This window comes from Sorex fumeus, unplaced genomic scaffold, assembly GCF_029834395.1.
Source record: "Sorex fumeus unplaced genomic scaffold, SorFum_2.1 ptg000128l, whole genome shotgun sequence".
NCBI lineage: Eukaryota > Metazoa > Chordata > Mammalia > Eulipotyphla > Soricidae > Sorex > Sorex fumeus.
Window position 1 is genome coordinate 12,436,845 of NW_026606185.1, and position 21,200 is coordinate 12,458,044.

The window sequence follows — 21,200 nt, forward strand, 5'->3', positions numbered from 1 at the left end:
GCTCCACGAAGCCAGGGGGCACAGACTGCCTGGAGCCCCCAGACCCACCCCGCTCCCCGGTCCCCCTAGACCCACCCGCTCCCCGGTCCCCTTAGATCCACCGGCTCCCCAGTCCCCCTAGACCCATTGGCTCCTCGGTCCCCCAGACCCATGCGCCCCCGGCACCTCCCAGACCCGCCCGTGGGTGCCCTGCAGCAGACCCACCCGCTCCCCCGGTCCACCCCCCAGATCCACCCGCCTCCCGGGTACCCCCAAACCCATTCACCTTCCCGGTCCCCCCCAGACCCATCCGACCCCGGGTGGGATTCCCCCAGACTCACCCGGCCCCTGGGTCCCCCGCAGACCCATTCACTCCCCATTCCCCCTGACCACCCACCTCCGGGTCCCCCCAGCCCCCCTTGGGTCCCCCCAGATCCATCCGCGACCCCGGGTACTCCCAGACCCATCCGCGCCCCCACCGTCTCCCCAAGACCCACGCCCTGCCCCCCCATCCCGCCCGCGGGCCCCCCCCAGACCCACCCGCGACCCCGGGACCCCCAGACCCATCCGTCCCCCGGTCTCCCCAGACCCGCGCCCCTCTGCCAGCCGCCTCACCGCCCAGGGTTCCCGGCCGAGCAGTGGCACCCGGAGGCTGCTCGATGGCAAACGCCGACGCGGCCAGAGACTCGCCACACCCACGTCGTCCGGGCAACAGCCAGAGCGACCAACCGCGGAGGAGTGGGCGGAAGGTCAGCCAATCGGGGCCGCCCGTGGGGTGAGAGCTGGCCAATCAGGGACAGGGACGGGGCGCGGCTCCCTTCAACCGCCCGGGCCCGGTCCCCAGGGCCGGCCCGGCTTAGGGCCGAGGCGTGGGCAGGAGGCTGGCAGGCGTGCCCGGCACCCGGGGTACGCCCTGCATCCCGGGCACGCCCTGCACCTAGGAGCCTGGGCCTGGAGCGGGCGCCGGGAGCCGCCTGCTGAGCTGGGGTTTCTTCCCGGGAAGAGGGTCGTTGGAACCAAGTGGTCCTGAGGATGCCCGGAGGAGCGGCTCAGTATCTCTCCCTGGCCTTCCTTGGTCTGCATGTGTGAGACCTTGGGTTCGATTCATAGAATCCATAGGGGGAAAGATGATCCTGAAACACTCAACCGACTTGCGTGACAGACATCCCTTTTTAAAAATTATTTTTCACCAAAGGAAAAGAATAAGTACTAGGAAAACTCAAATAGACATTTCTGAGACTTGTGTATCCATAGTAAAATCTTTTTTGCAGAAAAGAAGTTTTTTTTTTTTTTTTTTTTTGCAAATTGTGGCCATTTTATGCAGAATAGTATTCAAATACTTTAACGAAAATACTTGGTCAGTCTGGATTTGGGAACTACATGAATTAGAGTGGTTGTGTCATGCACATACTCTCAGGAATAGATTACCTGTCAGAGATTCACAATTCAACCCAGTTGCCTAAAAAACAATGGCAGTCTTCTTCTGAAAGATTGAAGAGAAAAGCTTAATACTGGGTCAGATAATGGAGACAATGACCCAGAGTGAGTTAAATAAGGACATCTATTAGATAAAACTGTAGAATCTTATTTCACTACTGGAATGGGAATATAGAACTTTGGTTTTCCCTGAAAACAAATCAGAAACTTTTCTGATGGTGATCAACTGGCTAAACAAGGTTCTAATTTCATTCATAAAGTCCCCCCAAACATGCAGAAGATTGGTAATGTTGGTCTTGGGGAATACTGATAATAACTCTTGTGACAGAAATAAAATGCTGTGGTTGAATAACACTCTGTGATAATTTTTAGTATCTTTAGCTGAAAGAGTCAGGTTCTAAGCACATTGCAAACCTCACCTTTTTCCCCATTATTAAATCACCAGGAGATACAGTTACAAAGCTTTCATGTTTAAATTTCAGTCATATAATGATCTAACACCCATCCCTCCACCAGTGTACATTTTTCACCACCAATGTCCCCAGTATTGCCCACCCTTCCACTGCCTCTCTGGCAGACAATTTCCCCCATACTCTCTCTCTACTTTTAGCCATTATGGTTTGCAACACAGATAGTGAGAGGTCATCATGTTTGGTCCTTTATCTACTTTCAAGACACATTTCCCATCCCGTGTGATCCCTCCAACTCTCACTGACTTAGTGATCCCTTCTCAATCCCAGCTGCCTTCTTCCCCAGATCATGAGGCAGGCTTCCAAATGTGGAGCTATTTTCCTGACCCTTGTCTCTACTGTCCTTGGGTGTCAGTCTCACATTATGTTATTTTATATTTCACAAATGAGTGCAGTCATTCTATGTCTGTCCCTCTCTTTCTAACTCATATTACTTAGCATTGCTGATATTCCCCATGTTCATCCACTTATAAGCAAATTTCATGATTGCATTTTTCCTAAAAGCTGCATAATATTTCACTGTATACCAAAGTTGCTGTAATCAATTCTCGGGCATTTGGGTGGTTTCCATATTCTTTCTGACTATTGCGAACAGTGATGCAATGAATATGCAGGTGCAGATGTCCTTTCTACTGTGCCTTTTTGCACCTTTGGAATATATTCCCAGAAGTGGTATTGTGGGTCATATGGAAGCTCAATTTCTAGTTTTTGAAGGAATGCCTATATTGTTTTCCAGTAGGCTAGACCAGTCAGCATTCCCACCAATAATGAAAGAGAGCCCTTTCTCTCCACATCAGTGCCAGCACTGGTTGTTCTTGTTCTTTTTGATGTGTGCCAGTCTCTGGTGTGAGAATATATCTCATTGTTTTGATTTGCATCTCTCTGATGATTAGTGATGTAGATTATTTTTTCATGTGCCTTTTGGCCATTTGCATTTCTTATTTGAGGAAGTTTCTGTTCATTTCATCTCCCCATTTTTCAATGGGGTTGGAGGGTTTTTTCTTGTACAATTCTACCAGTGTCTTGTATATCCTGAATATTACTCCCTTAAATTATGGGTATTGAAAACGCCACCCTTAAAACAGGTAAAACATAGCCTCAGCCAGTTGAACTATTTCTCTGGCCTTGTTCTTAAAAATAGTTGAGCCCTTTGAGGAAGGCACTCTGTGGTTGTATGGTGCTGAAATAGCATGTACATGAAACTGTTACTACAGTAGTGTGAAGCATGATGCTGCAAAAAAATAAAACAAAGGGTCTATCTAATTTTACAATATTTTAAATATATTTGACTATAAGCTTGCTATTCAAACCCATGTTCTCTCTTAAACAAGTATCTCACTTGTTTATCTCTTGTGTCTCTTTGACAGTATTTGCCACTCTTGAGAAGCCCATGTTCACTTTTGAACATGTGCTTCCTCTCTCTCCCTCCCCATCCATCTTTCTAAGTAAGTTTTCTTCAGTAAGAAGTATCTTGCCTCACTAGAGTTTTCATGACCAAAGAACGTCTTTTTTGACCTTTGAATTGGATTCATAATAGACATGTGCAAAATTTACTCAGGTTGATAAACTTTCTTGTTATCTGAAATAATTTGAATTTAATTCAGCTTTCTCATTCCTTAAATGAAAACTTCGGCTTTTAGAGTAATAACTGTAACTATTTGCAGTATCAGATGTAGTGAGAATTTAGGTAAGGTGTTCTTGATATAGAGTGAAAAGAACCTGGTGTAATTTCAGAGTTTGCTAGTGACAACATTGGCTACTGATTGATCTCTAACTACTATTCCTGAATAAATTGTTGAAGAAGCAGATAATTCCTCATACTGATGCTGTCTGCTTTTAGTACAATATGAGAAGAGATAAATGCCTTAAGGATGGAATTATTAAGCAAAAATGAGGCAGTATTTAAAGTTTGGGAAGTTCTCAGAGCAGAAAGCTTTGATATTTGTGTGTGTGTGTGTGTGTGTGTGTGTGTGTGTGTGTGTCTGTGTGTGTTTGAAGCAAGGTAGGTTTTATTGAAATGTAGAAAGATGTGACAAGGAAGGGAGAAGTGCATGTTCAAGAGAGAATACAGGCTTCTTTAAAGAGGATATAGTCAAGCAAAGAAATCTTTTTTTTTTATCATTTTTTTATTAGTGAAACGCCATGAAGTACACTTATAGACTTATAAATTTTTGTGCTTGGGTTTAAGTTATACAATGATCAAGTACCCATCCCTCCACCAGTGCCCATCCTCCCCCACCACGGGTCCTAGCATCCCTCCCACCCCCCACCCCCCCCCACCCCGTCCCACCCTGCCGCTGTGGCAGGGCATTCCCCCTTGTTCTCTCTCTCTTCTTTTGGGTACTGTGTTTTGCCAGAGAGGCATTGAGTGGCAATCATGTTTGGTCTATAGACTACTTTTAGCATGTCTCTCCCACCCTGGGAGGGTCTTCACAACACCCTTTATTTGGTGCTCTCTTCTCTATCTGAGTCTCCTTATCACCTAGCACATGTGGCTAGCCTTCAAGTCATGGAGCAAAATTCCTGGTACTAATCTGAGCCATTCCTGGGTGTTAGTCTCCCATTTTGTTGCTTTATGTTCCCCAGATGAATGCAATCTTTCTGTGTCTATCCCGCTCTTTCTGACTCATTTCGCTTAACATGATACTTTCCATGTAGTACCACTTGTATGTAAATTTCATAACTTCATCTTTTCTAACAGCTACATAGTACTCCATTGTGTAAATGTACCAAAGTTTCTTTAACCAGTCATCTGTTCTCGGGCACTCAGGTTTTTTCCAGATTCTGGCTATTGTAAAGAGTGCTGCAATGAACAAACAATTGCAGATGTCACTTCGACTATACCTTTTTGCCTCTCTGGGATATATTCCCAGGAGTGCTATAGCTGGGTCAAATGGGAGATCAAATTCTAATTTTTTGAGAATCGTCCATACTGTTTTCCAAAAGGGTTGGACCAGCCTGCATTCCCACCAGCAGTGAAGGAGGGTCCCTTTCTCGCCACATCCGCGCCAGCACCTGTTAAAGCAAAGAAATCTTGAGACAAGCGAGTGAGATACATGTTCAAGGAAGAACACAGTTTGAAAAACCAAGCTCTTATATCTTATGTATAAAAACTACAAATTAATGAAACATTGACAAAATGAAGAGGTCTGGGGTAAGGGTAATTAAGGGTGAAGAAATAATTGGGAAAATAAGCATAAAATGTTACAACACTTGTACAGATTCCTTTTGCTTCTCCCCTTGCTCCCAAACCACCTACCCTTACCATGCTGTAGGGAGAACACTTTGCAAATCGGAGTTTTTTGTCTTGTTTTAAGGGGTAATGGCAAGTGTATGTGTATTTGGCGGGGTTGGGTAGGTGTTAGAATACTTTTCTGTACTTCCCATTAAAGTTCTTTCAGCTTAAGGTAATTAATATGCTAAGATGCTATATTTGAGTCAGTTTGTCCTGAACTCCATTACTTCTTTAGGTTTGGGAACTTCCCTGTACTTTTTTCATTACTTCTCTCTTTATTGAGACCTAAGTCTGAATATTGTATTTTTATTTTATTTAATATATATCTATTATAAAAATAAAATGTTATATTCTAAATCTATATTATTATAAAAATAATATGAATAAAATTTCTTTTATTTTTTATTTTATTTAATAAAACAGCAACTGTTGATATGATTCTAGGATTAAAATCGATTATGTGACAAAGTTGAAATATTAAAATCAATAGATCTAGAATGTAAATTTATCAACTTTAGATTTTAGAAGTGTTCAACTTGATTCACATGTTTATAGCTGGAGAAGAATTTTTCTATGAGTGAATTTTTCATCTATTTGGTTATAAATGTTACTTAGAAGAAAATTTTAACAAGACTTTTGAACTATTTGGATTGAGTTCATGTGTTTTTTTCATGTAAGAAGGATATGAATTTGGGGAACCTCGGGGGAATATACTATAGGTTGAAGGCATCCTCCAAAAATGAAATATAAAAGCTAACTCCCAATGTGACAGTACTTGGAACTCAAGTCTTTGAGGGATGATTAGGTCATAGGAGTTGACATCTCAGAACAGAATTTATGTTCTTATTAAGGGATCCCAGAGATCTCAGTTGTCCTTTTGGTGTTTCTTCCTCTTTACAATGAGAAAATGCCATCGATGCAGCTGGAAGAGGATGGTTACTAGCCACCACGTTTCTCAACACCCTTATCTCAGACTTTCAACATCTAGATCTGTGAGGAATAAATTTCTGTTGTTATTAATTCACTTGGTTTGTAATATGATGTTATAGTAACACACTGTTAGGCTTTGCATTATATTTAGGAATATCTAGGAAAGTCTGGCATTCAGAAGGAGACATTTAAATTGCTCATCTGAGACATTAGGAGTTTGAGACAATAGCACAGCGGGTAGGGCGTTCGCCTTACACGCGGCCAACATGGCCGACCCGAGTTCGATTCCTCCGCCCCTCTCGGAGAGCCCAGCAAGCTACCGAGAGTATTCAATATGCCAGACACAGTAACAACAAAGTCTCCAATGGAGACGTTACTGGGCCCGCTCGAGCAAATCGACGATCAACGGGAGGGCCTTTACCTTTACCATAAACTTACATAGAACTTAAATTATTATTAAATCTTGAGATTTAAATGAAAGCAAACATGGTTAAACATTCCAGCAATCCAATTCCAAAACAAATTTTGAAACTACTTAATTCAGGACCTCATACTCCATTTTCTTCCTAACTCATAAGCTAATTTTCTTAGTCTTCTTCTCCTGAAATCTTTATCTTGGTATACACTGCAATCTTCAGACACTTACCTATGTGTTCTATCCATATTCACTCATCAGTTGTCTTTTCCAACCCTTCTACATACTATGGTTTCTGCATTTTTACATCTGGCTACAGTGGTCCCCCAACATTTTTCAGTGACAAAATATTTCCCAATTGAGAACAGCTGATACCTGGATTTGGATGGTTCTACAGAACATACAGAACAGGGTATCAGAGCATAGCCATAGCCAGGAGATCTAGAGTAGAGAAAGAGAATACAGGTCATATTCACTGAGAATCTCCATTCGGGTTAAATAAAACACAAATAGGAGGCTGAGTGAACTTTTGCATGACTTTGCATTAAAAATATTTTGGATGAAGAACAGATAACTCAATGGGATGAGTGTGTTCTCTGCCTGCAGTAGGCCTGGGTTCTATCTCCAGCACAGCAAAGTGCATGAAGAACTACCAGGAGTGACTCTCGTTCTGCCCTCCATGAGCATATAGCTAAAAGTATTTTCTGAGCTCAGGTATAACCTAAAACAAGAAAAAAAGACATTTACGGTTGTACGTTAATTTACATCCTTCTTCTGTTACCACAGACAATTTCTTGTCATCTGCCACCAAAGACTGGGAGACAGGAGACAACTGAATTGAGTGGAGTAAAACGTTTTTACTGGAATCAGAAGCAAGCAAGACAGCAGAAAGACTCCCACTAGTAGTAAGTGAGGATTCCCAGATGTAAGCTCCAGTGACAGACTTGTATAATTTTTTACTTTTCTAACTAATTAAATGCAATATATTTAATCTTTTCTCATGAAGCTTAGATGCAACCACTTTAACTTCAGCATCATTGTGCAAATTAGGCAGATGCTAACTCTCAAACTTATTTTATCCTTTAGATTCTCTTTGATCTTGAGGCAAGGATGGATGATTAGTAATTCTGTTGTTCATCACTCCCTACTACAAACTACAGAAGCCCTAATCATTGGGTCAAAGAGACGTACAGAGGTGAAGGCTGTAGCCTTGCAAAGCACTGACAACTCTTTTATCCATGGAATTACATATGGTTTCCTTTTTTTTTTTTGCTTTTTTGGGTTATATCTGGCGATGCTCAGGGGTTACTCCTGGCTCTGCACTCAGGAATTACTTCTGGTGGTGCTCGGGGACCGTATAGCATGCTGGGGATCAAATTCAGGTCATCCGCATGCAAGGCATATGCCCTACCTGCTTTACTATTGCTCCAACCCTAACATATATGGTCTCTTAAGCACTACAGAAGTTAATCTCTAAGCACAGAGCCAGGAGTAAGCCCAAAGAAATACTGGTATGACTGAAAAAAAAAGAATAAAAATTAGAATTTCTTGTTATATGCACAGTGACACTTGCAGAGAATAGTACTTGGATATTAATTGTATTGCTGAAAAAAATTCAAAGATCCAAAAATACCTATATACAAGAATGGGAAAGTAAAGCAATGTATAAATAATAAATTTCTATAGTTTATACTTCAGTAAAAATGAGTTAATGTTTTATATATAATATAGAAAATCAGAGACAGTATAGCAGGTAATTCTCTTGCCTTGCATGCATCTGACACAGTGTCCATCCTTGACAATCCATATGGTCTCCCAAGTACCACCAGGAGTGATCCGTGAGCAAAGAGCCAGAAATAAGTGAAGAACAAACCTAGTCAGGTGTGATACCAAAACAAAACAACAAAACAGATTGTGTAACAAAACTCAGAAAAGTATATCCTATAAGGCACAGAAACAGCATTTATTGATTTATATTGATGTGCAAAATATTAAAAATACAAGATAATTACTTTAATGTCAAATTTTAGAATGTAGATTTTTGTTATTTGCTTGAGTGGGCCCAGTAACGTCTCCATTGGAGACTTTGTTGTTACTGTGTCTGGCATATCGAATACCTGGTGGCAGGGGTTACGTCAGGTTTCTCAAGGGACCATGCAGTGTCAAGGATTAAATGAAGTGTCAATTCCATGCAAGGCAAACACTGTAACCTATATACTATCTCTGAAGCCCCAGATTGTAGCTATTTGTGGGAAATCAAGAAAGGGGTCATTTGCATCTGCATGTGTATGTTTATTGCAGCACTGTTTACAATAGCCAGAATCTGGAAAAAACTGGTTAAAGAAACTGGTACAAAATAGGAGACTAACATCCAAGAATAGTCAAGATAAGTACCAGGAGATTCACCCCATGGCTTGAAGGCCAGCCACACACGCTAGAGGAAAAGACAGCTCAGATAGAGAAGGGAACACCAAGTAAAGGGTGTTGGGAAGATCCTCCCAGGATGGGAGATGCATGCTGAAAGTAGACTATAGGCCGAACATGATTGCCACTCAATGCCTCTTTTGCAAACCACAGCACCAAAAAGGAGAGAGAGAACAAAAGGGAATGCCCTGGCACAGAGGTGGGATGGGATGGGGGGAATAGGGGGGTGGGAGGGATACGGGGATCATTAGTGGTGGAGAATGGGCCCTGGTGGAGGGATGGGTACTCGATCATTGTATAACTGAAACCCAAGCACAAAAACTTGTAAGTTACAACTGTACCTCATGGTGTTTCACTAATAAAAATTTTTAAAAAAAAGAAAAACCCCTGGCACATCTACACAATGGAATACTATGCAGCTGTTAGAAAAGACGAAATCATGAAATTTGCATATAAGTGAATCAACATGGAGAGTATCATGCTAAGGGAAATGAGTCAGGAAGAGAGGGACAGACATAGAATGACTGCACTCATATGTGGATTATAAAGTAATATAATAGGAGACTAACACCTACAGACAGTAGAGATAAGGCCAGGAGGATCTCACCGTGTCTTGGAAACCAGCCTCATATGCTGGGGGACAAGGTAGCTGGAATAGAGAAGGCACCACTAAATAAGTGATGGTTGGAGGGATCACTCAGGATGGGAGATGTGTGCTGAAAGTAGAATATGGACCAAACATGACGGCCTCTTTGTACCCATGTTACAACCCATAATACCCAAAAGGAGAGATAGAGTAAGAGGGAACATGTCTACCATAGAGGCAGGAGGTGGGAAGGGGTAGGGACAGTGGAAGGGATACTGGGAACATTGGTGGTGGAGAATGGGCACTGGTGGAGGGGTACTCAATCATTGTATGAGTGAAACATAATCATAAAAGTTTGTAAGTCTCTAACTGTAACTCATGGTGATTCAATAAAAAATTTTTTTAATCAAAGGAAAGAGTCATTTAAAGATGAGATTTTCAAGTCCTTTGCTATATTTGTGATAATGTATTATTTACAAAGTACTTAAGAAAATAGTGATTTTGTTTGTTACAGTGGAAGAAATCAGCTCTGGGTTCTTGTGGATGGGCGTTGTGTAAGATTAGCACATTGATCATCAGAGTTCTCCTACATTATAGCCCTTTTATTTAACAGCTCTGTATTTTGCATCTCAGGTAGGTCTCTCTGAGTTATAGAAATTTCACAGAACAAGAACCTCTGCAACCTAGACAGAAACCAGTTTGCTGTATCTCTTCTCCTCTTTGAAATTTGTTCTCCATTTACTACTCTTTATTTGAAATACATTATTTGAAATTTCTTATCTCCTCTTCCACCACACACCTCTAAATAGCGATCCAGGTTTATATGTATTACAATGTTCCTGTACCTTAGTTGTTTCTGCTGTCTGTTTGGTTAGATACTAATTAGGTCATGTAAGCCTGTTACAAATCAGATCACAAATGTATATGATGAACTAACCAAAATTCCCTATAGCCTTAACTGTCAGTCTCTCATGCAGTGATCTGAGATTCCCAACCCTTCATTATTTCTTCTATATGTCTTGTTTGTAGGACTGACCAATCAATTGCATATGTAGCACTAGCTGGAGATTTTGTTTATTTATCCCCTTCCTCCTTGTTTCCCCTTATCTATTCTTTCCCTCTTTATTTCCTCAGTAGAATGCTGACTTGCTACATCAGATTAGCAGGTAGAGAAGGACTTCTGCATTTCTTGCTTTGTTGAAAGAAGTAAGCTTCAAGAAAGCAATTATAGCATCTAGTCAGGATAATATTCCATGGGGTGGAGAGGTATATTGTGCAGTCACTGGCATAGGGTGTGTGTCACTACGATGTGTCACAAAAGAGTGATGTAACAGAATACTCAAATTATTTCAAGATGTGCTCATTCAGTTTCCACTCTGAAGGAGAAAAACCTGTGAAGTAATAAGACAAAAATTAAATTATGTATAACATCATGTTTTCCATCAGGTAGGAAAGAGAAGAAGAGAAAACAATATTCTTCCTTCTACCATATTTTTTTAAATTCAGTGAAGCTGGGGGGAGGAAATGAGTGGAAAAGTAAAGTCAAGAAGGCGGACTGGATTATCAAGGAGTAGCTCTGAAGAAACCAGCAACAGTGCCAGCATAAATGTGGTGCTTCCAGAGCCTGTGAATCCCGATTGCGGCAGGTATGGAATTCCATGGTGCTGCATTATACTAGACATTTGTCATACATATTGTTTACTTAGACAACAACCCACTTAAAATGTTTCTTTTATTTTTTTTAATTATTATTTTTGTTTGGGGGCCACATTGGTGGTGCTTAGAACTTACTCCTTGCTCTGCACTCAAGGATCAATCCTGGCAGGTTCAAGGGACCATATGGAGTGCCAGGGTTTGTAACCTGGTCGGCTGTAGGCAAGGCAAGCACCTCACCCACTGTACTATCCCTCCTGGCCCCTCCATGGAACAAAAATAATGTTTCTTTTAGAGAAAATTATTCCAAAGGGTTTCATCTACAGGCTTCTCTGGATCACATTACTTCCTGTGACATGCTTCCCTTTTCTTTCCTCATGGGCATTTAGATTAGTCACTGGACCAGGGACAAGAATTATGAAGAAATGCTATTCTATTTTTAAAAATTAACCTTAGCAACAGCAAGATGATGATTTTAACTTAATCATTTACTAATTATTTCTTTTCTCACTAGTGGTCTTAGCTTTTCTTTTTCCTTTTTTCAATGCTTAACATCATTGGTAGGATTCTAAAAGCAGTGAGCATCTATGGATATACATTTATCTATGTGTAAACCATCCTCAAATTATTTTTTTCTTAACTTCAAAATTAAATATAGATTGATTAATTAATGTTCAGATTCAGAATACAAATGTTGAATTTGCTTGCAGTGGTTGTTAGAATTCAACTTAATGTTAATCATATTGTTCGATTAAATTCCTTTTTGTTATTTTTATTCCTTTTAGGCTAACTAAATCATCATGGAAGACTTTTCTAAGTATAATGTTTATATTGATTTTTCTTCTTCTTGGTAAGTGTTACATCATATCCACAGGTAGTCAATCCTAATGTTGATTAGCAATCATGACTAAAATGAACATTACTGGGGGTGTGGTGTCGTCAGCAGGTCAATCTGTACCTGTGAGACAAGTGCATCAGCAGCCTGATGGTGCCTTCAGACTTCCAGATACCCCAAAATTGCTTCTGTGCCTTTGGCCAGACCCCAAAAACTTGGGGCAAAGTTTACCAAGAAAGTAAAAGACCAAAAGTTAGATATGTGGGAAACACACCCACAAATCACCTCCGGCTTAGCTATATAATTGGAGGCAAGGCCTCTTTGGTTCCTGATTGAACTGCTTAATGGCCATGATCCCAGAGCTCAGAAACGAATCTCAGAACCCAGTGGCTTTAGGTAGAAATGCGTCCAGTTCCTGCAGTAGGCTACCAGTGCTGGGCCAACACAGGTGGGACTAGGTTTCGTGCCTTGGCCTATTCCCCCTGGTGGCCCAATGGCTGCCATCCTTCAGAGGCCACTGGATAGTCACATTTGGGCCCCCAGTGACGAGACACACAGGGCCTCACGGGATGGAGGTGGAGTCGGGCTTGTCCTCCCCACCCCAACGAGACCCCAAGTCATCGCCCAAGAATGGCCTCTCTGGCTCCTGATCAAACTGCTTAACGGCCATGATCCTAGAGACTCAGAAACAAATCTCAAAACCCAGTGGCTTTTGGCAGAAATGCATCCAGACCCCACAGTACGTTACTGTCACCGGGCCACCCCAGGGAGGAAAGGGTGTTGTCCCTCTGCCTACTCCCTCTTGGCGGCTCGGTGGCCATCATCCTCCAGAGGCCATTGGACAGTCAGGCTTGGGCCTGCAGTGACGAAACTTGTTGGACCTCACAAGATGGGGGGGAGTCGGGCCTATTCTCCCCACCACAACAAGACCCCAAGTCATCACCCACAAACGGCCTCTCTGACTCCTGACCAAGCTGCTTAAAGGCCTTGATCCCAGAGACTCAGAAACAATCTCAAAACCCAGCAGCTTTTGTCAGAAATCCCTCCAGATTTTTTTTTAAATTTTTATTAGTGAAACACCATGAGGTACAGTTGTATATTTACAAATTTTTGTGCTTGGGTTTCAGATGTACAATGATTGAGTACCCATTCCTCCACCAGTGCCCATTTTCCACTACCATGGATAATATCCCTTCCCCCCACCCCCATCCCCCCCATCCCACCCTGCCTCTGTGGCAGGGCACTCCCCTTGTTCTCTCTCTCCTTTTGGGTGTTGTGGTCTTCAAAAGAGGCATTGAGTGGCAAACATGTTCAGTCCATAGTCTACTTTCAACATGCATCTCCCCTCCTGGGAGGATCCTCCAAACACCCTTTATTTGGTGCTCCCTTCTCTATCTGAACAGCCCTTTCCCCTAGAATACCCAGCGGGCCTCCAAGCTGTGGAGTAATCCTCCTGGTGCTGATCTCAGCTATTCTTGGGTATTAATCTCATATTTTGTTACTTTATATCCCCCAGATGAATGCAATCTTTCTATGTCTATCCCACTCTTTCTGACTCATTATGCTTAGCATGATACTTCCCATGTTGTACCACTTGTATGTAAATTTCATGACTTCATCTTTTCTAACAGCTACATAGTACTCCATTGTGTAGATGTACCAAAGTTTCTTTAACCAGTCATCTGTTCTTGGGCATTCAGGTTTCTTCCAGTTTCTGGCTATTGTAAAGAGTGCTGCAATGAACAAACAAGTGCAGATGTCACTTCGACTATACATTTTTGCCTCTCTGGGATATATTCCCAGGAGTGGTATTGCTGGGTCAAATGGGAGCTCAACTTCTAATTTTTTGAGAATCGTCCATGCTGTTTTCCAAAAGGGCTGAACCAGTCAGCATTCCCACCAGCAGTGAAGGAGTGTTCCTTTCTCACCACATCCGTGCCAGCATCGGTTGCTTTTGTTCTTTTGAATGTGGGCCAGTCTCTGAGGTATTTGATGGTATCTCATTGTGGTTTTGATCTGCATCTCCCTGATGATTAATGATGTAGAGCATTTTCTCACGTGCTTTTTTTGCCATTCGGATTTCTTTTTTGAGAAAGTTTCTGTTCATTTCATTGTCCCATTTTTTGATGGGGTTGTATGTTTTCTTTTTGTGGAGTTCAACCAGTACTTTGTATATCCTTGATATCAACCCCTTGTCAGATGTGTATTCGGCGAATATCCTTTCCCATTCTGTAGACTGTCTTTGTATTTTGGTCACTGTTTCTTTGGAGATTCAGAAGCTTCTTAGTTTAAGATAGTCCCATTTATCGATCTCTGTTTTCACTTGCTTGGCCAGTGGCGTGGCACCTTTGAAGATAACATTAGCTTCAATGTCATGGAGGGTTTTGCCAACTTTGTCTTCAATGTATCTTATGATTTCTGGTCTGATGTTGAGGTCTTTAATCCATTTTGATCTTACTTTTGTACATGGTGTTAGACAGAGTTCTGAGCCCATTTTTTTGCATGTAGCCGTCCAGTGGTGCCAGCACAATTTGTTAAAGAGACTTTCCTTACTCCACTTCACATTTCTCGCACTTTATCAAAGATTAGATGATCATATGATTGAGGGGAGATGTCAGTGTATTCAACTCTGTTCCATCGGTCAGCAGTTATGCCTTTGTTCCAGTACCATGCTGTTTTAATTATTACTGCTTTGTAGTAGAGTTTGAAGTTAGGGAGGTTGATTCCTCCCATTTTCTTTTTTTCAAGAATTGCTTTAGCTATTCTTGGGGGCTTATTGTTCCATATAAATTTCAGGAGTGTTTGCTCCATTTCTTTGAAGAATGTCATGGGTATCTTATATGGATTGCATTGAATTTATACAGTGCTTTCGGTACTATTGCCATTTTGACAATCTTAAGTCTCCCGACCCATGAGCAGGGGATATTTTCCATTTCCTCATGTCCTCTTTTATTTCCTGAAGTAGTGTTTTGGAATTTTCTTTGTACAGGTCCTTTACTTCATTAGTTAAGCTGATTCCTAGGTACTTGATTTTCTGGGGCACAATTGTGAATGGGATTTTTTTTTCATGTAGCTTTCTTCTCTCTCACTGTTTGCGTATAGGAAAGCCATGGACTTTTGGGTATTGATTTTATAGCCTGCAACTTTACTATACAAGTCTATTGTTTCTAGGAGTTTTTTGGTGGAGATTATTGGGTTCTCTAAGTATAGTATCATATCATCTGAGAATAGTGAGAGCTTGATTTCTTCCTTTCCTACCTGAATGCCCTTAATATCTTTTTCTTGCCTAATCACTATTGCAAGTACTTCCAGTGCTATATTGAACAGCAGTGGAGAGAGTGGGCATCCCTGTCTCGTCCCTGATCTTAGAGGGAAGGCTCTCAGTTTTTCCCCATTGAGGATGATGCTTACTGTAGCCTTGTGATAGATGGCTTTAGTTATGTTGAGGAAAGTCCCCTCTATACCCATTTTGGCTAGGGTTTTCATCATAAAGGGGTGCTGGATCTTGTCAAATGCTTTCTCTGCATCTATTGATATGATCATATGCTTTTTATCTTTTCTTTTGTTGATATGATGGATTATGTTGATTGATTTCTGAACGTTAAACCATCCTTGCATCCCTGGGATGAATCCTATTTGGTCATGGTGTATGATCTTTTTGATGAGTAGTTGGATTCTATTTGCTAGTAGTTTGTTGAGGATGTTTGCATCTGTGTTCATCAGGGATATCGGCCTGTAGTTCTCTTTCTTTGTGGTATCTTTGTCTGTTTTTGGTATCTGTGATATTTGCTTCGTAGAAACTGGAAGTGTTTTTGATATTTCAATTTCGTGGAAAAGCTTAAAGAGGATTGGGAGTAAGTCCTCTTTAAAGATTTGGAAGCGTTCACTAGTAAATCCATCCGGGCCAGGACTTTTGTGCTTGGGGAGACTTTTTATTACCATTTCAATTTCCTTGGTGGTGATAGGTCTGTTCAGGTATTCCAGGTCTTCTTGGTTCATCCTTGGGAGTCTGTAGAAGTCTAGGAATTTATCCGTTTCCTCGAGGTTTTGATGTTCCGTGGCATAAAGCCTCTCAAAGTACTCCCTGAGGATCCTTTGAATTTCTGTAGTTTCTGTTGTAATGACCCCCTTTTCATTTCTGATTCGTTTTATTAGGGTTTTCTCTCTCCCTTTCTTTGTGAGTTTTGCTAGAGGCTTATCGATCTTGTTATTTTTCTCGAAGAACCAGCTCTTGGTTTCATTGATCTTTCGGATTGTTTTTTGGGTTTCCATCTCGTTAATCTCTGCTCTGAGTTTTATTATTTCCTTTCTCCTGTTCGGGTTGTGCTCCTTTTGTTGGTCCTTCTCCAAGCTCTTAAGCTGTGAGGTTAGGTTACTTATGTGTGCTCGCTCCTCCTTCCTGAGGAATGCTTGTAGAGCTATAAACTTTCCTCTTAACACAGCTTTTGCTGTGTCCCATAAGTTTTGGTAACTCATGTCCTCATTTTCATTCATTTCTAGGACTCTTTTGATTTCCTCTTTGATTTCCTTTCTAAGCCACTCGTTGTTCAATTGTGCACTGTTTAATTTCCAGGTGTTTGATTTAGTTTTCTGTTTTTGTGTGTGATTTACTTCTAATTTCAGCGAATTGTGGTCTGAGAAGATTGTTGATACAATCTCGATCTTCTGAATTTTATGGAGGTATGTTTTGTGTCTCAGCATGTGGTCTATCTTGGAGAATGTTCCATGTACGCTTGAGAAGAATGTGTATTCAGCTTTTTGAGGATTAAGTGTCCTGTATATATCTACTAAGTCCCTTTCTTCCATTGTTTCCCTCAGATGAAGTATGTCCTTGCTAAGCTTGAGTCTGGTTGATCTATCAACAGGTGATAAAGTGATGTTGAAGTCTCCCACTAGCATTGTGTTGCTATTGATGTCTTTTTCCAAATCTATGAGTAGTTGTTTTAAGTACTTTGCTGGTCCCTCATTAGGTGCATATACATTTATTATTGTAAGTTCTTCCTGTTGTACAGATCCTTTGATCAATAAGAAATGGCCTTCACTGTCTCTTATGACCTTCTTTACTCTGAAATCGATGTGGTCTGATATTAGGATGGCTACCCCAGCTTTTATATGGGAGCTGTTTGCCTGTAGGATTGTTTTCCAGCCTTTGACTCTGAGTCTGTGTTTGCTTTGACTATTGAGATGTGTTTCTTGCAGGCAGCAGAATGTTGGGTTCAATTTTCTAATCCATCCTGCCACTCTGTGTCTTTTAATTGGTGCGTTTAGCCCATTGACATTGAGAGAGATTGTTATGGGATTTTGTCCCATTGTTCTGTTGAAATTTGGTGTATTTGAGGGGCCTGTTTTGCCTTAAAGTAGCCCATTTAGTTGTTCTTGTAACCATGGTTTTGAGTCTATGAAGTTCCTGAGCTGTTGATTTTCTGTGAAACTGTGTGTTGTTCCTTCTATTATGAATGAGAGTCTTGCTGTGTAGAGTATTTTTGGAGAGGCATTTATTTCATTGAGTTTTTTCACTATGTCCCACCACTGTTTTCGGGCCATGAGGGTTTCATCAGACAAATCAGCTGTGAATTTCAAGGATACTCCTTTGTAAGAGATTTCTTCCTTCGATCTTGCTGCTTTCAGAATTTTGTCTCTAAGGTTTTGGTCATTTTGATCAGGATGTGTCTTGGGGTATTTTTATTCGGATTTCTTCTAGCTGGTACCCTTCGGGTCTCCTGAATGTGGTCACAGGTTTTCTTCAGCTCTGGAAACGTTGTAGCAATGATGACTTTGACAGTTTCTTCTTCATCAGGGTTTTCTTCCTGTCCCTCTGGGACTCCAATAATTCTTATGTTACCCCTCTTGACTTCATCACGATCTTCTCTTGCCATCTGTTCCCGAATTGTGAGTCTCTTTTCCATTTTCTGCTCTTTTCTGAAGAGTCCCTGAACTTCATCTTTGAGCTCACTGATTCTGTTCTCAGCAGCTGTTACTCTGCTGCTGAGGCCTTCCACTGAGTTTTTCAATTTTCCTACCAGGTTTTTCAGGTCTGACATTTCCGATTGCATTTTCCTCATTTCTGCCTTCAAATCCTTTTGTCTTTTATTGGCATTGCTTTCCATTGTTCCTTTTAGCTCCCTAAGCATCCTAAGTAGCTCCCTTCTGAATTCCTTGTCAGAGAGGTTGTCTAACACTACAGTACTGTTGGTGTCTTCTGGGCTAGCCTCTTCAATAAGAAAGTTTGGTGGGCTTTTGTGTTGCTTTTACCATCGTGACCAGTGTGGTTTAGTCCTTCACGTTCACTGTTACTATTCTGGTTGAATGAGGAGAAAGTGCCCGGAGCTGTTCAGCTTTGTTGCCACGAGATGGGCCTCATTTCCCATCCTGCGCAGATCAAGGGAGAAAACTGTCTGTTCTAGGGGATCGAGCTAGCTGCGCGTGCCCAGAGAGAGTCCCAAGCCCTGGGGGCAGGCTGTACCTGGTTGAATGAGGAGAGAGTGCCCAGAGCCATTCAGCTTTGTTGCCGAAAGATGGACCTCAGTTCCTGTCCCGCGCAGATTCTTCTGTTCCCTTTATGGTGGGAAAGGATTTTGGATAAGTTTGCTCGATGGTAGCCACCCTTCTACCTTTGTGAGACTGACCTTCTTCTCAATCAGGCGCTATTCTTTGTTTTATAACCGACATTGAGTGAAACTTTGGTGGAGGTGCTATTTAGTACTGAGCTTTTACAGCTCATTTCAAACAGGTCTTTTGTTAGAAATGGAGTAGGCGAGTGGGATGTTGTTGAATTGTAGTGGAAGTGGTGAGAAATATTTGGTCGGTACTAGGCGACAAGTTGTGGATGAAAGTCCTGAGTGCTTGGAATGGGTGGTATAACTGCGGCCACCGGGGAGAAGGCCAAGCCCACTTTGGGAGGCCATGCCCCCTTCATAGTGGCCACGCCCCTAGCCCGTCCCAGGCCACTCCCACCCAGGATCCTGGAATGGAGGAAGGGTGGTGGACAGTCCTATGGATCTGGACCTGCGGCGGGGGTCTTCCCCGCTGGGCTTTGGCGGGAAATGGCGCACGGCTGGGGGGACGAGTGGCTCCCGACTTGGGCTCCCCCTACCCACCTGGAGAGGAGGGGCCAGCCGATTAGCTGATGGACCGGTCCCATGGAGCTGGACCTGCTGCTTGGGTCTCCCCGCTGGGCTTCGGTGGCAAACGGCACGTGGCTGGACATCCCTCCAGATTTAAGTGTTAAATCTTCGGAATTTCAAAACCACATGGCCCTACTGCAGCCACACGACATCATATGTTATTCATAACCAGCAATAGAACACAAATTGTCTATTGTTGCCTTTTCAGCAGATCTGAGTGTTGGGGTAAAATCTCAAATAATAATGGTGGGTCTGCTGTCGAAATATTGAATGTGATCAAAGTAGATAGAGAGTAATGTGCAAATCATCTGCCCCACAGGTAGGGGGAGGGTGTGGGATGGGGGTATACTGGGGTTTTTGGTGGTGGAGAATGGGCACTGGTGAAGGTATGGGTGTTTCATTGTATGACCGAGACTTAGACCCAAAAGCTTTGTAACTGCTCTCACAGTGATTCAATAAATAAAATTATAAAAAATGAAAAAAATAAATAAAATGAACATTACTGTTATATTTTATGACCAATGTTTATGAATTTTTTTGTACATGGTTTTGATAAACACATGCATGCAATATATTTGTATATTGTTTTGATGAACACACATCTGTGGTTCTTCCAGGCAATTGACAGGTCATGACCATGTAGTGAAAGATCTCAATAGGGCAACTTCTATTTATAAACAGAAAACACATAAAGAACTAAAAGTGATTACAAGTTTTTGTTTTGTTTTGTGGTCATACCCAGCTGTGCTCAGGACTTACTCCTGGTATCTGTTCTTAGGGATTACTCTTGGTGGGTTCAGGACACCACATAGGATGCTGGGGACTGATAACAGGTCAGCCATGTGTAAGACCATCACCATTCCCTGCTGTACTCTATCTCTGACCTGTGCCTAGAAGTTCTTGATACACTTATTTAAATTTAAAATGTATTACAGGCCTTAGGATTGTGTAATAGCTCAAACTTGTGTTAAGTATTTGGGAGCGATAGCACAGCACTAGGGCATTTGCCTTGCACGCAGCCGACATGGCCGACCCGAGTTCGATTCCTCAGCCCCTCTCGGAGAGCCCGGCAAGCTACCGAGAGTATCTTGCCCGCACGGCAGAGCCTGGCAAGCTCCCCGTGACATATTCGATATGCCAGACACAGTACAACAAAGTCTCCAATGGAGACGTTACTGGGCCCGCTCGAGCAAATCGACGAACAACGGGAGGGCCTTTACTTTACTTTACTTTACTTTACTTTACATCATTTTAATTAATTTTAGAAATGTCTGTCAGATCTAGGTTTGAATTAATAGTACTTAAATAGTTGGCTTCCCAAACATTAAAAAAATCATTTGTAAGAATTTGCAAAACAAACCACCTCCAGAGGCGCCATGTAAGCTCATCTATTGACCTCGTTCCAGAGACTCAGAAATAAATCTTGAAAGAGATCAACATGCTAGAAAAATTTCTCCGGACACCTGTGAATGGCTGAGATACCCCAAGCACCCTAGAGTGGGGGTGGGTAAGCCCAGTGCCTGTCCAAACCCCGGCAGCCGATTACTCCCACATTCCAAAATTGCCACCATGTCCCTCGCTGGACTCCACTGAGACCATCCCAGATAATCTGCTGGAAAAATCAGGCATGCGGGTTTTGTGACTGAAATCTGCAGCCTTTTCTCGTAGTAGGGATAGGCTACTTCCCCCCACTTCCCAGTACTTCTTGAAGCCCAAGAAGTCAGGCCCAACCCTCAAAGCCACCTCTCAGTTATATAGTTAACTCCAGATCTACCCTACCGCTTTAAAATTATGGACTTCCTGGAGCATGTGGCTGCTTTCGAGTCTTCACAACATCTCAGTTTCTACAACACTAATAAATCAGTAGTACACACCAGATTGGGTAGTATGTAGCATAAAGGCAAACAATTTCAAGAAGCAAACAATATCACAGAAGGCTTAACCTGTAACAAAATCCTAATTATCTCTCATACAACAACCTAATGTCTCCGTGGTGAGAAACAATTTATACTCATCTTCTTTAAGGAAACATTTTTGATCCTTCTGTTAGCAAAATTATCAATAACAAACAGTAAAAAATATTAAGAGCCTGCTAAAGGGCAGGTTTAAGGA

The 21,200-nt window shown here is 42.0% G+C and overlaps 2 protein-coding genes across 2 annotated transcripts in view; both read left to right on the top strand.

Moving 5' to 3' along the window:
• The first annotated feature begins 150 nt into the window (after nucleotides 1-150).
• Nucleotides 151-960, top strand: LOC130045498 (proline-rich protein 2-like). The gene has a single exon (XM_056138432.1). It carries the CDS (start codon nucleotides 151-153, stop codon nucleotides 958-960), a length of 810 nt encoding a protein of 269 aa, XP_055994407.1.
• A 10,040-nt stretch (nucleotides 961-11,000) lies between these two features.
• The window catches only part of SUN3 (Sad1 and UNC84 domain containing 3), a 41,364-nt gene continuing 31,164 nt past the window's right edge, over nucleotides 11,001-21,200 (top strand). Inside the window, exons 1-2 of the mRNA XM_056138433.1 lie at nucleotides 11,001-11,122; nucleotides 11,915-11,979. Coding sequence (XP_055994408.1) covers nucleotides 11,001-11,122; nucleotides 11,915-11,979 — 187 coding nt within the window. The remainder of the gene's footprint in view (nucleotides 11,123-11,914; nucleotides 11,980-21,200) is intronic.